Here is a 15,476-nt window from a genome sequence, read left to right as displayed (position 1 = left end):
AAACTCATTTTAGGTATATCCTAAGGTCAGTTTTATATTTGTTTTTGCTTTTTTTGTTGTTGTAAGTTGCTATTTAAGTCAGATGAAATCTACCCTGCAACAAATAAACTTTACCACCATATGCCTCTGGTGATCTCAAAAAAGGAATAAGGCTGTTTTGAGTAAACCCAATTGTATTTTAAAGCTGATTTTCTCCCTCAAAAATGGTTAATTCACCACTTTTTACACTTTTTAATTTTGCTACCAGTGAACAAAAATGCACTACTGTAGCTATTTAATAGTAATATTAAACAGAGCAATATTGTGGTATTTTTGCTCAATCCCAAATGATCCATGTTATCATGGTACAGGGGAAAGGATAAGTATATGAAGACAACATTAAAGAAACAGGAAGCCTCTGTTTGATACAGAATTAGATTCAATGTGAAGAATGCACTAACAAAACCCTGAACAAAGGGAGGCAAAGGCAAGCTGTAACAGAAACCAGGAAATCATTATGAAGCAGAGATAAATAACATGTGGATCTGACAAATACACATAGAGGAAACCGGGACTGTAAATCCACACAGGTGTGCTGGCAACAAAGCCAGAAGTGAGACAAAAAGGCAGGAAGGAAAACTGACACAAAAAAAAACCCATACTGCAGAATAAAACAAGGAATGACTGGCATAAACTGAACAAAATGAAACCTAAAAGGAACATAAAACAATGTTGACATAACACAAAATATAGAAATGTCCAAATAATCAAATATTTCTCTTTCCTTATGCCACCATCCTCACACCTGCACCAATGTGCCTTGGCTGGTAATGATCATGTTGCCAGTTCATAGATACTTACCCCTGCAGACTGGGAACAAACCACTGCAGACTGGGAACAAACCACTGCAGACTGGGAACAAACCACTGCAGACTGGGAACAAACCACAGCATCTGCAATTTCGAAAATGCTTCCACCTCGTGGTCTAGTATTCAGAAGTTCTCAACCTCAGTCAAACCATTTTTACTTGGCCAGTTTTTCCTGCTTCCAACACATCATCTTTGAGAACGAATGCTGCCTGAAGCTATCCCACCAAAGGACAGAAAGATATCCACTTCACTTGTCAGTGGTTTAATGTTATGCTTGATCTGTGTTATATCATTATATATTTATTTAATATTAAGTCTACATTTTTATAATGAGGATGAATTACTCATATTTCTTTATCACCTTATTTAAGTTTTACTCTTTTATTACTTGTACTTTTCCTTAAGAAAAATACACAAACAGAACCCTAATTTTGGACTGCAGTATGGAGTATAGTAGTATACATTGTTGCCACTTAGGCGTCCATTTCATTTACAAAATTAAATAGCTAAATTGCATTTACACTTGAACATATGTATTTAAAAATGTTTATAATAGTGCCTATGATTTGAGTTTTCCATATTAAGAGGAGACCATGAGAAAAAAACAAGGTGTCACTACTATGTTGTCACAGGAATTAAAATTAACATTTTGAATGAATTAAAACAGAGGGGTCCAATAAATCTTAATTAGTGAATAAAAATGATTTAAATATTACCACACAAAGTATTTAATGTGTGAATACATGAAACCTCAGATAAGTTGAGAAGCGAATACTTTACAGAAATTTTATTTGGAGCTTCTTTTTTGTTTCTTTTTTTTTTTTTTTTTTTTTTTAATCAATCTTACCTGAAATAACACAAGTAGTCACAAAGAATATCCAAAGTCCAGCCTGTTCCATGTCCTGAACACCGTTGCCAGTTTCTCTCTGTGTTTAAATCCCTAGAGTAAGTTTCTGTAACTCCTCTTAGCTCTTGGAATAATAATTGTTTGTTTGTTTTTTAAAGTGAAGAAATAGACTCAGCTTCAGCACCAGAGTCCGTTCATGTGTGGCACAAGCCGTGCGCAACCTCCAACTGGTCAGTGTGACCTGTGTCACTTTTTCTTTCTGGCGCTGAGTGTGGAGCCGGAGCTGCAGCGGTCTGAGGCTCGGCGGGGATAAAGCCGCTTACACGCGTGGGCAGATTATTTCCGAGATAGACTACCCCCAGCCCCGACCGACAAACAGCCTATGAGGGCTGAGCCGAGCAACCCGGGCAGCGCAGGGCGCCTGTGTAGAGAAATTCAGAGCTGTGATCCGAGGACGCAATTAACACTCCAGACAGGGACGGAGCTACGGATTGTAAGGCTGTCAATGAAGGGGCCCCCTTCACCTGAGCTTCAATTAGATGTTTAGCAAAAATTAATCTGTAATAAAACATTATCTCATAATACATCGTTTCTGTTTATGTATTTACTTTTGCAATTGTGTGTCCTATTAATGAAAATACAATTACAGTTGGATTTTTAATCAATGCTCAATGCTACTAATCAACCTGGGCGGATTCAAAATAAAACAATGAGATCTAAAAGTGTGGAGAATGGTACAGCACCCCCTGGTGGATGGCGGAGACAATGCATGGACCATACATTTTTACTCTACTTTTTTATTGGTGGAGTACTGATTAACAGTATATTAAGCTATTGTTAATCAAGTGCTAATTAATCACCTTGACATTTACCCTCCAAAATGAACACTTATGTCTACACTACCTGAGGAGGATTCACATTTACTGTTGTTTTCTCAAAATACACAATTTGTTGATGGACGAAAACCAAAATTGTTTGGGTTCTACACAAAACAAATCACTCATATTATATCCTGCTTGTTTAAGTGTAAACTAAACAGTGTCTTTTGGTCATGGAGGGAATGGAGAAAAATAAATATTACTTTCAAATTAAATAGAAAATTATCTAAAAAAAATAATAACTTCATATTAAAGGCATTTATTTAGCAGAAATCTTCCGTACATGTATTTTTTCAGTTATACCTTATTTTAACCTAACCTAACATTTAAATTGTTTTGCAAATACGTTTACATTTATCTTACATTTTGTACACCTACCATCACTAACCTCCAGATGGAGACAGTGAGCTTTTTTTAGTAGCACAGTGATGGAAATTTCTGAAGGGGCACAAATGAGTCATGGAATTCAGAGATGCTGTGAAAACATGACAATGGGTTTTTATTTGGGCAGACTATCTCAGGGACAAAGCCAAAAACGCATTCTAAAAGGAAAGAATGCGTTATATGCTGCATAGACTGAAGAATTGCTTAAAGCAGGAGTTTAACTGTTTAGTTTCACCTTGTATTTAGTTTTACTTGGCAGGCATATAGTACTCCTGTTCTTGTGCTAAAAACCTGCTTTAGCTGATGGCTTTCAAAACATCTTACAGATTGAATACTGAAAAGTGTGGAGTGCACATGCATTCAGTCACCCTGAACCTCTGGCTATATTAACAGCGTCGCTCTCTGCTGGAGGGTGAACCTCAGACACCCACCAGGTTGGTTGGAGAGTTTCTAAAATCATAAATCTTTAAATCTGGTAATTAGGTGTAGGTGTAGACTTCAGCTAAGTGATTCTAACATATAGCTCTACTGTGATCTTCTGACAAGCTTTCTTGTACTTATCAAGAAAAGCATCCCTATACCAATAAAACACGGTGTTTTATTGGGATTGTGTTTGCAACATAACAAAATGCTAATCAATGCACATGTTCTCATTAGAAATCATTTTCTTGTGTTTGCAAATCATAAGGAGACTGCTTGGTGCACAAAGCACTTCCTCTTCTTGAGAGACATTTACTGGACAGAGACATGAAAGGCAAATCAGGTCAGCATGACTCAGAACATGAGACACAGGGGAGGACTCGAAAGAGGGAAAGAGGCAAGGTCAGACAACTCCTTGCTGGAAAAAAGCGATGACCATGCCCGAGTTTTGCCTCTCAGCACACACAGACAGCCAGCTCATTGCTTCTGTCAGCCACTGCAGAAGAAAAAGACGAATCAGCGCTCTTTCTGGTCCAGGATCGTCCCTCCCTTCCACTGCCTCCCTCCACCTCTCTGTGCTGTTCCCACTGCTTCTCAGTGGTGGGATGCTCTGCAGTGCTGCACACCAAAGTGACAGCAGCCGCTTAGCTTTTACTAACGGAGCAGAAAGGAACTGCTGCATCATTCAGCTTTGACAGGAGGTAAGAGTCCCTCAGGGATTTTAATTAATTGTATATTAGAGAGTAAATGTGAAATACTGAGGATGAGATGGAATATACAGGAACATGTAGGTATAAAGACATGATGGATAGAAGTGAGAGGCCAATTTATTCAACCTAATATAACAAAAAAAAAACCTTAAGACATATAAAAATGGCTTTAATGTTGAGAATGCTGCTCTAACTTATGCTACGTCATCTCTTTGGACCGCAGATGGGTCAGGCTCTTCACACTGGACACATCCATGTTGGTTCTGACCAGAACTTTCCAACCTCTATGAGCTGTTTGTTGTGACAAAAAACCTAAATTAGGATCTATTTTAGTATTTTCAGCTGTTATTGGCAGCGAGCCGAAGAAAACAACTTGCATGCATCAGTATTAAGGTTTAAGTCCTATCTCTTCCTCCGTCTAATTAACCCATTTGTCATTTTTCCCACAGTTGGATGGGTGATTCCTCAACATGCTCACATCTCTGTTTCTAAGTGGGATACTTGGAGGTGAGAGTACAGTTCTAAAGTCTTCCAAGGTGTGGCACTGGGAAGCTAAGTCAAACTATTTTGAAATATCAGAAGTATCTAATAAAAAAATAAAAATCTGAGGGAGGAGATTGTTCCCAATAGGAGAAGCTGCTTTATCGCATATTAAAGAAGGAATGAAGCAACTGGGTATATTACTGAAATATCATCTTGAAGGATGTGATTTATTAGTTATCACCATTTCTATTTCTTACTGATTTAGTCGAGTAAATAAAACAAAATAATAAAGCAACATTTCTAATATGGACTATTTCTACAGCGGAGAATTTGCTGTATATTCAAGCATTTAATTTATGTAATTATCCTGTTGAATTAAAAAAAAAACAGCCTCACTTTCGGTATTAATCGCTATTAACTCATCATGGATTATTTCAAAAAGCTTTTCCGCATTTGTCCAGATTATTTACTGATGCGCATTCAAACAAACAGCTTTTGATTATAACACTTCAGGGTCATAAAAACAGATACAAGCTCTATCTGTTTTACCATGTGATGAGATGTTGCTATGGCTAACGGTAAGAGTCAAACTAGGACATCCACTAATGACAGCTAAATGTGTACAAAATGGCTGTGGTGTTTGTGGTCATTACAAATGAGACTTAAGCTGCTTCAACCATTTTCTCCAATGCCACATTGTTGTTTGCATTTTACCCAGTGCTGCTGATCCCAGTGCAACCTCAGCTAATCTCTGTGTGCTTGGAAGAGGATGAGGACCTGAGAGTTGACTGCCGGATCGAGCCCAAGCCCAACAAAATCAACAGCTACGAGTTCTCCTGGTCATCTAGAACCAAGGAGGCCCTGATCAACACGAATGTTTCCGGCTCGGCTGCAGAGGCCCAGTTCAGAGACAAAAGCGAAGTGGTGGAGCTTGATCCCCACGGCTATAGGATGACCCTGAAAGGCTTCACAAACACACTCCCACACAACACCACCTACATGTGTAAAATATCTGGGCAGGTTGAGAGTATCAACGTGGAGAAAGGTGGGTGGATTAGCGATTTACGAATGTGTGGTTCAGTGCTTTGAAAGCAACACTGACACTTTTCCGTTCTCCTGCAGAACAACTGCAGCCTTGCTCAGCTGTCAGCCTGTTTCTGAAGAGCTCGTGGTCCTGGATCGTCCCCCTGCTGATCTTCCTCTTTCATACACACTGCTGAATAAAATGTGACACCCTAGCTTGTGCCTATCTACACACAAACAAACCCAGCCCTGCTTCTGTCTACATACAGATCCATCAACACAACAGCTTTAGGTTTTATCGCTGTTATGGCATTAGAATGCTTTCATCGAGGAAGATGACTCAAGACGCTCTGAGACCTTTTGCCTTCAGAACTGCACAAATCTTTTGTGTATTGTAATGCACTGCAAAAACTTGCATATGTGAATATATAGTGATGGAGCTCTGGTTTTCAATAAAAGAATGCTAAATATATAGTCAAACAATGATTTTCTGGTTACTGGGTGCTCATAAAAAACCCCTGAAATGCATAAAAATGCATAGTCAGTTCAAAGTATGAGGTTCGCCAGCAGAATTTCATTAAAGGTCCAATCACCCATCAATCAGCCAACATTTATATTTGCTGCCCAAAGTCACAGCAAAATGGGATTGTCTGCAGATTAGTGTTTCTTTTTGCAGATTTGAAGCAGGATTACTCTGGGTAAAATGTTGGAACTCATATGAAATACTAAATGTGTTAACTATTTTGAAGTGATTCACTCATTTGACATTTGAAACCCAGATTAGACCGAGTCATATCAAGCCAAGTAAAGTCATGGTGTAAAGTTCTTTACACCATGAGAACATCATACAGTAACCAACTATGAAACAAGCAATAAGCATTACATTTTGTCAAATGCCATCATCAAAGTCATGAACAAATATACACCAAATATGCTGATAGGTGTTCAAGTTATTATGAATCAAAATAAACTCTAAACAGGTAGGTTTTTAACTTTGATTTACATTAACTATGTTTCAGTATCATTGTAGTTTTCAGGACGTTTGTTCCAGATTTGTGGTGCATAGAAGCTGTATATGGGTCCAATTGAGACAAACCAATTGGGCCCTATGCAAAAAACAAAAATAACAACAACAAAAAAAAAACAATCATTTTAGGTTTAAAGTAATTTATACTCCTAGTAGATCTAGATGTAGAATTATTTGCATTGAACCTAGGAGTTTATTTCTAGCTGGAAATGCAGGTTTCTCTTATAAAATAATAAGACTATTATAAATGGAAATCAATTCTGGGAAAAAATCTGTTTTTAGGTGTATTTTATAAAATATATAAATAAAAAATGCTTATAAAAAACCTAACCTTTTTATAAACACCAAAAATTTTTTCAATACGGCAATCTTCACACCAGCTCTCTACATGTTTCCATTAATATTTTAAAAATGTGTCTAAGTGATGGGCTACTAATAATAATAATAATAATAATAATAATAATAATAATAATAATAATAATAATAATAATAATAATAATAATAATAATAATAATAATAATACACCAATAAAAAAGAGGCCACATGATATGAAATGCATTTTCACAAATAGCAGTCCATGCTAAAGACTCCGAATGGCGATGTCTGCTCCTCTCAGTATTGCCGGTGTATAAGCTGGCTCGAACTGCAAACGAGTGTTATCTGAAAGTAATAAGCCTTTCAGATAAAGGGAGAATAGTCAATTGATATTTACATGCCCAAAAGCAAAAGCAAAACTTCCAGTTCGATTTAGATACATGTGCAGCCCAGAGTATAATATAATAAATCACCAATGCAGCACCAAACAAAACATCTTTAGCATATACGCTCACTTTATCTTTTCGAGTTGAAATATGTAGTTACCTGGCATTAAAAGTATATGTTGTGTTTTTGTCCGTCAAAATTTACAAAAATAATACCCCCACGCCCTGATCATTCGTTCTGATCTCGTAAAAAGAACCAAAAACTCCGCCCAATTTGGACACCCTCCACGTTCCGTTTACATATTGATGCGGATCCGCGTCTTCTGTTCGCTAGCTTAAGCTTGATCCTCATTGTCATCCGTAGTTTCCAAAAACATCTAATTATGGCCGCCTCTACTAGCAACAGCAAGGGAGCAGAACTTTCTAAAGCTGAGTACCTCAAACGGTATTTGTCAGCAGACGACAATTCTAGTAAATCAAAAGGGAAGATAAAAAAGAAGCGACGTAAGGTTCCCGAGAGAGGGTGAGTGAATGAAAAATCCAGCTGCGATGCTCACGTTTTAGATTTACACTAGCGCGTAAGCTAGTTTCGAGTCTCGGTGACTCTTTGGCGGGTAGGCTGATGTGATATTCGTCTTATTTTGCTTTCTTCCATTTGAAGACTTAAAATAGTGGACGACGACATTGACTGGAGACAGATGGTGAAGGAGCAAACGGAGGTTGAAGAAGATGAAGAGGAGGCTCCAGTGGTAAGCACCGAGCTAACGTTAGCTTACAGGCTAGCCGAAATTCATTCATTCCTTCACTCCTTTTACTGTTGAGTTTTACTTACTTATCAAATATTCAAATAAATATTTGTTCTTAAGACAAATATGTTGTTTATTTGTTTAGAAAAAACGATTAAAACATATATAGTCGTTAAAAATATTCCAAGAAAACTATTCTACTGTGTTTTGAATTCTGTACTTTCTTAGATTGCTGAATTCATTGATGAGCGACCAGATGAGGTGAAACAACTGGAAGTCTTTAGGACCAGCAACAGATGGAAAGTTGTTGGAGGTAACAGTGAAGCAAATAAGAAGAATTTGTTCATGTGTGAATCTGGATTGATATTTACTTCAAATCTCCTGTTGTGTAGCTGATGAGGACAGAGAGGAGGAGGAGGACAAAGGAAGTGAACACACAGACCCTGTTGTGTCAAGCAAAATACGGCCTAACTCCTCAGAACGTTCACTAAAGGGAAATAAACACGGTTCTCCTACCACAAATAAGAGACATGACTCTCCAGATGCTTCTCCTCCCAGGAGAATTCGCCACGACTCTCCAGATGCTTCTCCTCCCAGAAAAGTCCGCCATGATTCTCCAGATGCTTCCCCTCCCAGGAAAACTTGGCACGACTCTCCAGATGTGTCACCTCCAAGGCAGCATTCAGGAAAGCAAAGAAAGGCGCGAAGTAAAGGTGGGTGGGGAAAGTAAATTGCTTTTTTGTTTCGAATATAATCTCTGATATTGTATAACTTATGCCATCTTTTTTGACATACAGCACCTTGCAAAAGAAAACTATCCCCACAGCTTGATACAACCACTACCTTGATTTACTACTAGCATGGTGGATGTTCAGCATGATGTGCTGTTTGTTTTTGCTTTGACTTCTATGTGGCAAACTGCAAATTTGACTTGTTATTCAATCAAACTTTCATAAAGTGAGATGACTAGTAGCCCCTCTTGAGATACCATAGACCTTGTGCTCCTTGGCCTTTGTGATGGTTTTTTTTTTTTTTTTTTTTTGTTCACCAAGGGTCGCTGACAACCTTCCATGCCCTTCATAGAAGAGTTGTACTTATACAGAGATAAAATTACATACAGGTGGACTGGAATTAGTAATGAAGTGGCACTGGATTTTATTTAAGGGCTAAATAGGTGCCCCACCTTCAGATTTCTCTTTCTGAAGAGGTAGCCATTTATCATTATTTCTTCAGTAGTTTGTAGGGCTCCAACAAATCAAATCTCACTAAATACATTAAAGTTTGTGACTGCATTGCAATAAAATGTTAAGAAAAGGGTGAAAAGGGCCATGAATACTTTAGTAAGGTGCTGTAAAGATGCAATAGAAAGTCTTAAGTATTTTCATTTCAGTCATCTTTACTTTTCATTTGTAATGTTATGATGAAACTTTTGAAGAGCTAATTTGAATAACAGTTTGTGTATGCTGACTGACAGAAAACAGTTGACTGATCATTTAAATATTATTATTTTTAGATTCCTCTCCTAGCAGAAGCAAGCACAGTTCAAATCGACGATCACCGGACGTTCGGCGATCACCTCACGCTAAAAGAACTCAGAATCGGCATGACTCAGATTCTGACCAGTCACCTCCTCGAAAAAAGCCTGTGAAGCGGGAAGCGTTGGACTCAGATCAGTCTCCTCCAAGGAGACGTCCAAAAGGAAGACAGGGCTCCGATTCTGACCAGTCTCCACCCAGACGGCCGTGGAGTGGAAAAGACTCAGATGACGACTTGTCGCCACCTCGAAGATCTGGGCCCTCACAAGTAAGCCAAAATATATATGTGTATATCTATGACTAATGTCAAAATATGTTTTGCTTTGAAATTTAAATTTTTTTTGTCTATTTTTACAGGGCCCAAGGATGCTTTCAGGGGGAAAAGCAGGTCTGGTTTCTATTGATGTCTTAAAAAAAGAACAGGAAGAAAACCGTCGACGGGAAAAAAATAATCAGCCACTAGAAGGTTAGTTTCGTCTTTTTCTTCCTTCACTTTGTTTCTGTTTGACTGAATATTGTAAAATATACAGGGTGTTTCATTGTATGATTCATACTTTGACTAGATGAATCCCGGAATGCCCAGACGGTGTTCCGAGACAAGAGTGGTAAAAAGAGGGATTTGGATTCAGAAAGAGAAGAACAGAGGAAAAAAGCTGGAGAAAAAGCTGCAAAGGATGAGAAATATGCTCAGTGGGGAAGAGGGTAAATCTGTTAAGAATTATTTAACATCTGAGAAGACATCGAAATGTGTAATATGATTCATTAAATCAAAATGTTTGCAGGTTGGCCCAGGGACAGATGCAACAGCAGAAACTAGAAGATGCGCTGCATGAAGCCCAGAAGCCGCTGGCACGTCACTATGACGACGAGGATCTTGACCGAATGTTGAGAGAGCAGGAAAGGGAAGGGGATCCAATGGCTGGGATGCTCAGGCGCAAAAAGGAGCGCAACACAACAACACCAGGTTTGAATGTTTCTCACTTTCATTTACCTCAATAAAGTCTCTGCGTTTAGCTGTTTTTCAAAGAGATACCAAGTCAACAGGTTTGTTTTTGTGATTTGATTCGCAGCGAAACCTCGCTACCAAGGGCCTCCGCCGCCTCCAAATCGGTTTAACATTCAACCAGGTTATCGGTGGGATGGAGTCGACAGGTAAGGCTTGTAGATGGTTTACATGAAATCACAGAAGAACAGATGGTAAAATCATTGTGTAGCTCTTCCACCGTTGCACCTAAAAGTATTCAAAGCCTACCCTAATACTAACAGGAATTACATTTATTGGCAAAATTCTATGTTGTTCACCTGGTTGCCATGAGCAAATGAGACAAAAACAACTTCAATAGTTGAATAGCACTAATATCAATTTTTTTTTTTTTTTAATCTAAATTCAAACTACGTTTTTGTTCGCTGGGGCAGATGGTTTTGGGCTGTTGATGGAAGCTTTTCATTGCATAGTGAAAATATAGCTCAATTAAAGGAATAGTCCAAAAACCTGAGAGAAGAAATCATGCCTTGACCTAAAGTGGAAAGGGGAAGAGGTGCAAAAAGTTACAAAAGACCCTGATAATTAGAAGAGACACCAGGAGGTTGGAGGTCAAAAACCCTCAAGTGACTTAAAAAAGACCTGCAGCCACTGAGGTTTCAATTTCCACTGTAACAATAAAGAGATTTTTGTTCGCTGGTGCTTGGGCATCATTAGACCTTCAAACAGGATATTGACCCTAAGCAGATCTCAACCTAAAGTCTCTTGTCAAAAAAGTGTTGAAAGTATGGTTTACTTTATTAACTAAAGTTTATTTAGTAAACTTATAAGACTGTTGTGACAATGTTTCTGTTTGCGCTGTTTTATAGATCCAATGGATTTGAACAGAAGCGCTACACACGGATAGCTGATAAAAAAGCTCTCCAGGAGGAAGCGTACAAGTGGAGCGTGGAGGACATGTAAATTTAAATCCCCTTGTTCTGATGAAACGAATGCAATGTGGAAATGTATTTTCTAATGGGCTGAAAAGGTTTTTGCTCTGTCTGATCCAGTTCATTAATGTATCAAAGGCAGCGTGACAGTGTAAATAGTAGTAAAGTAGAATCATTTTGATGATTTTTGTTATAACAGAGCCAAAGTAAAAACATTAGTTTTCACTGTTCTCATTAAATAATGTTTTTGTAAAGCTTTGTGTAGTGTGTTTTCATTCCTAAATTCAAAGTTAATTCTTTGTTATTCATGCAATTATACTGAAACCAAGCCATGTTAAAGCGGTGGGATGCACTTTAAGTGTTGCAGTAGTAAGACGAGGTATTTGCAGAACTGTGAAAAGGTATTTGGTTTGTGTGTCACATATTTCAGATCATCAAAGAAAGTCGAAGATCAAAGTTTTTAGATGTTTTCATTTATTCTGGGAATAAATCTTTTCAAGACCAACTGTCCCTATGATAAAAAGCAACTGAACTCCCTATCATATTCTTTAATTATATATTAACTACAACTCACTGAGTTTAATTTTACTAAAATGGAAAAAAATATTCTGCAAACGCCATCACAAAAAGTGGGACATTTTGGGAGGTCCGACGTAGGCAATATGTTCAAAAGAATTTGTAATTGTCATTTATTGTCATAAGGGAAATATTTAAAAAACTAAGTGCAGAACGTAAACGCCTTGTTTTGATGACGTGCTGAAGGTAGGGGGTTAGAGTTGGAATTTTTAGAGACAGGCCCAATTTCAATAAGTCAAATGTCTTGTTATATGTGACGTACATTTTTGTAACTGAAGGTAACAGTTACTTGAAAGTGCCATTTTTTAGCACAGTGTGCCTGGCAAATGTGTAATACCGCCTATTTAAACGATTCAATTATAATATCGTCAAACCAACATTAAAAAAAACAATTCAAGCAGCAAAGGTAACAATCCCAAAGAAGCTAGCAGTTTGGGTGGATATTTGTAAACATAATTAGTTTATTATTGGTGCAGTAAATAAAACATCCTATTTTTACGGGAAAATATTGTTATTCATGATAATAATTAATTGTGCAATAATTATCCATCCTGTTATTGCGCGTCTCATTGGAAAGCCTGGAGAAGAGGAGACGTCCTCAAGTAGGAACCAATAAAATGTGACGTAGAAGACCTCGTTTCCTCACGGATTATTTTTGTTGATGCGCTTCGATACTTCAGCGCTATAACGAACAGAAGTAACTGTTTTTAACGGTAAATGTCCGTGTTGCCAAGTTATATCAGTCTGAGTAGCTGCTACTGTTGCATTTGAAGCCTGAAAAACCACCACAGCTGAAATGTCTGACTGGTGTCCAATAGCGAAAGACTATAACCCCCTGAAAGCTGGCAGCATCGACGGGACAGACGTGGAGCCCCATGACCGGGCGGTATGGAGGGCCATGTCTGCCCGCTATAAGCCCAACAAGGGCGTCGTTGGCGACCCGCTGCTCACATTGTTTGTGGCCCGCTTGAACCCCCAGACAACTGAAGCCAAGTTGCAGACAGTGTTCTCAAAATATGGAGACATACGGCGGCTCCGGCTTGTTCGGGACATCGTTACGGGTTTCTCCAAAGGATACGCCTTCATAGAGTACAAGGAGGAGCGGTCCGTGAGTCGGGCCCGCCGGGACGCCAACAAGCTGGTGGTGGACCAGCACGAAGTGTTCGTGGACTTCGAGCAGGAGAGGACTCTCAGAGGATGGGTACCGCGGCGCCTCGGGGGCGGTTTGGGCGGCAAAAAGGAGTCCGGACAGCTGCGTTTCGGCGGCAGGGACAGACCCTTCCGCAAACCGATAAACCTGGGTCCCGGGGCCACGCAGGAGCGTGGACTGGGGGATAGAGACCGAGGAGAGCCGAGAGCCAGGGGGGACAGACGCCGGTACGGAGAGAGCGACTGGGACAGTAGAGACAGAAGAGATTACCGGGAGAGAGACAGGAGTGATCGCAGACACAGAGACTGGAGATGATGTTTATGCTGTTTATAGGTATTTTAGACTAAAATACCAGACTGTAAAATGCCAGGTCGTCTTTAAAGAACAGATTGCTTTACCTAATGTGCAATAATTTCATTTTTCCCTTTTAAAAACATTTTTTTGTTGTTAAAAATACTTATTGGGCTCTTCAAACTCAATAGGAGTCCAATTATATTTATTGTATAATAGCACCTTGTACATTACATCCAAGTTGTCCACATGCAAAGAAGTAAAAGTTTCTTTTTCAATTCTGCAAGTCAGAATCAGTTTTTCTCCATTCCTGTTTCAATAAGACCGTTTATTTCAGTTCTTATATTTGCCAGTTTGCTAACGTTGACACAAAGGTTTTGATTTTTGCTAACAAGGATTGTAAAGTGTTTTAAACCATGATTGTATGACACAAGAGTATAAAGCCCCCCCAGAGATCCAAATAAAATAAAATAAGTAAACAAAAAAAGTTTATTTGTATTTAACACCCCCTGAGCAATCGCAGCTACAGACTTTTTGTGATTATGTCTCTACCAGGTTTGCAGATCTAGAAGTTAAAGTTCTGTCAGATTTTATGGAGAGGGTCTGTGAATAACATAAGGGGGGAAATGACTGTTAGATCTGGTACAGGAGTGTATAGTTACAATCTAACGACCTTGATGATTGGTTAAAGTGCAACATTATTATTAAATGAAAACAAAAGTTTTGAGATGTTTTGCAAATAGGCCTCTTTTAGAAATCTATTTTTTGTTATACAGGACTGGCAAATAAGACTGTGGTAAGAATATTTGGCCTACTTGTCAAAAGTTTTATAGTTGTCAAAGAGGTTACAGTAGCTGTTCCCTGCCTCAGGATTAAAATAGCAGAATATTTTATTTCCAACATGACTAAACTTGTGCAGGTTAGAACTCAGAGGCCTTGTTGTCTGGATGAAGCCAGTTTCTGCTTGTCAGCTTCCCTGAGCTTCATGATGAGCCAGCTTGGGTATGCCTCTTTTTGCAAAGTGTTAAATTCAGTCCTGCAAAGTCAGAACACAGACAGATGAGCTGTGCTAAATGAACAGTCCATCATTTCAAAATCAGTGGCACAAATACAAACTAAGGTGTTGGAGCATTAACCACAGAAGAAAAGTTTCATATTAACTCTGAAGGAGCTGCAGAGATCCACAGCTCAGGTATAGAATCCATCCTTACTATGCTCTCCTCAAATGTGGCCTCTATGAAGAAGGAGGGCAGGGGGAAAGCTATAAGAAGTTTGTCATTAGCCACAGGAGACCATTGAACATGAAGATAGGGGTTTGGTCAGAAGAAACTAAAATGGAACTACATGCAAAATGCTAATGTGGTTGAAAAAGAACATCATAGTGGCAGCACTGTGTTGTGGGGATAATTTTTTTTATCAGGGACAGGGAAGCTGATAAGTTTTGATAGGAAGATGAATGGACCTAAATATAGAGCAATCTTGGATAAAGACAAAAAGCCTGTTAGAAGGTCCAAGACTTCAAACAGGAGGAGATGTTCACTGTTCAGCCAGATATTGACCCTAAACACGCATAGCAACAACTGAAAGGTTTGAAAAATGTTCAAGAGTTCAGATTTGATTAAGTGGATTTCATTTCTAATACTTTGTCTTTTTCAGACATGTTCATTTGTTGCATTGTTTGTATTTCACTACATGGAGAGAATAGTCTAATAAACAAACAATTACCCACAACCCTCACACTAACTGAGAGGTCTATAAAGAACAAAGTACAAATGTCTCCGCTAAGACCTATAAACTCACAGCTTGTTTTAAAATATACGTAGCACCTTTGGATGTGGTCTCCATCTTGGAAGCTGCGCTCGGTTACATGAAAAAGCCTGGGAAAACAGCAGTAAGACCCTTTTTTTAAATTAAGATCCTGATTATAAACAGCAAATATAAAT

At 38.6% G+C, this 15,476-nt stretch overlaps 4 protein-coding genes across 4 annotated transcripts in view; 3 read left to right on the top strand and 1 right to left on the bottom strand.

Annotated features, from left to right (window-relative positions):
* Positions 1-2,165, bottom strand: part of nectin1a (nectin cell adhesion molecule 1a) — a 23,830-nt gene extending 21,665 nt beyond the window's left edge. Inside the window, exon 1 of the mRNA XM_015045004.1 lies at positions 1,696-2,165. Within this exon, the coding sequence (XP_014900490.1) occupies positions 1,696-1,747 (52 nt within the window). The 5' untranslated portion in view covers positions 1,748-2,165. The remainder of the gene's footprint in view (positions 1-1,695) is intronic.
* An 855-nt stretch (positions 2,166-3,020) lies between these two features.
* On the top strand, positions 3,021-6,073 carry LOC106955049 (thy-1 membrane glycoprotein). The gene is made up of 4 exons (XM_015045003.1): positions 3,021-4,078; positions 4,537-4,594; positions 5,289-5,615; positions 5,693-6,073. Exons 2-4 carry the CDS (start codon positions 4,558-4,560, stop codon positions 5,788-5,790), a joined length of 462 nt encoding a protein of 153 aa, XP_014900489.1. The 5' UTR covers positions 3,021-4,078; positions 4,537-4,557; the 3' UTR covers positions 5,791-6,073.
* Positions 6,074-7,579: 1,506 nt separating this feature from the next.
* On the top strand, positions 7,580-11,763 carry bud13 (BUD13 homolog). Its single transcript, XM_015045001.1, has 10 exons — positions 7,580-7,844; positions 7,983-8,070; positions 8,296-8,380; positions 8,460-8,780; positions 9,581-9,870; positions 9,960-10,068; positions 10,166-10,304; positions 10,385-10,566; positions 10,673-10,754; positions 11,454-11,763. The coding sequence occupies exons 1-10, from the start codon at positions 7,705-7,707 to the stop codon at positions 11,545-11,547; spliced, it is 1,530 nt and encodes a 509-aa protein (XP_014900487.1). The 5' UTR covers positions 7,580-7,704; the 3' UTR covers positions 11,548-11,763.
* A 105-nt stretch (positions 11,764-11,868) lies between these two features.
* Positions 11,869-14,013, top strand: snrnp35 (small nuclear ribonucleoprotein 35 (U11/U12)). Its single transcript, XM_015045002.1, has one exon. It carries the CDS (start codon positions 12,889-12,891, stop codon positions 13,555-13,557), a length of 669 nt encoding a protein of 222 aa, XP_014900488.1. The 5' UTR covers positions 11,869-12,888; the 3' UTR covers positions 13,558-14,013.
* Positions 14,014-15,476: the final 1,463 nt, after the last annotated feature.

Source organism: Poecilia latipinna, unplaced genomic scaffold, assembly GCF_001443285.1.
Source record: "Poecilia latipinna isolate Pla-1442-1.1 unplaced genomic scaffold, P_latipinna-1.0 Scaffold700, whole genome shotgun sequence".
NCBI lineage: Eukaryota > Metazoa > Chordata > Actinopteri > Cyprinodontiformes > Poeciliidae > Poecilia > Poecilia latipinna.
This window is presented reverse-complemented; position numbering and strand designations above follow the sequence as displayed.

What these genes read in the sequence shown, in the direction of transcription:
- LOC106955049 (XM_015045003.1), top strand. Translation starts at nt 4,558, where the DNA reads ATGCTCACATCTCTGTTTCTAAGTGGGATACTTGGAG. An exon ending in TCTAAGTGGGATACTTGGAG is followed by an intron (nt 4,595 to 5,288) that starts GTGAGAGTACAG and finishes CATTTTACCCAG; the next exon opens with TGCTGCTGATCCCAGTGCAA. An exon ending in GAGTATCAACGTGGAGAAAG is followed by an intron (nt 5,616 to 5,692) that starts GTGGGTGGATTA and finishes GTTCTCCTGCAG; the next exon opens with AACAACTGCAGCCTTGCTCA.
- bud13 (XM_015045001.1), top strand. Translation starts at nt 7,705, where the DNA reads ATGGCCGCCTCTACTAGCAACAGCAAGGGAGCAGAACTTTCTAAAGCT. An exon ending in AAGAAAGGCGCGAAGTAAAG is followed by an intron (nt 8,781 to 9,580) that starts GTGGGTGGGGAA and finishes TATTATTTTTAG; the next exon opens with ATTCCTCTCCTAGCAGAAGC. An exon ending in GAAGATCTGGGCCCTCACAA is followed by an intron (nt 9,871 to 9,959) that starts GTAAGCCAAAAT and finishes CTATTTTTACAG; the next exon opens with GGCCCAAGGATGCTTTCAGG.
- snrnp35 (XM_015045002.1), top strand. Translation starts at nt 12,889, where the DNA reads ATGTCTGACTGGTGTCCAATAGCGAAAGACTATAACCCCCTGAAAGCT.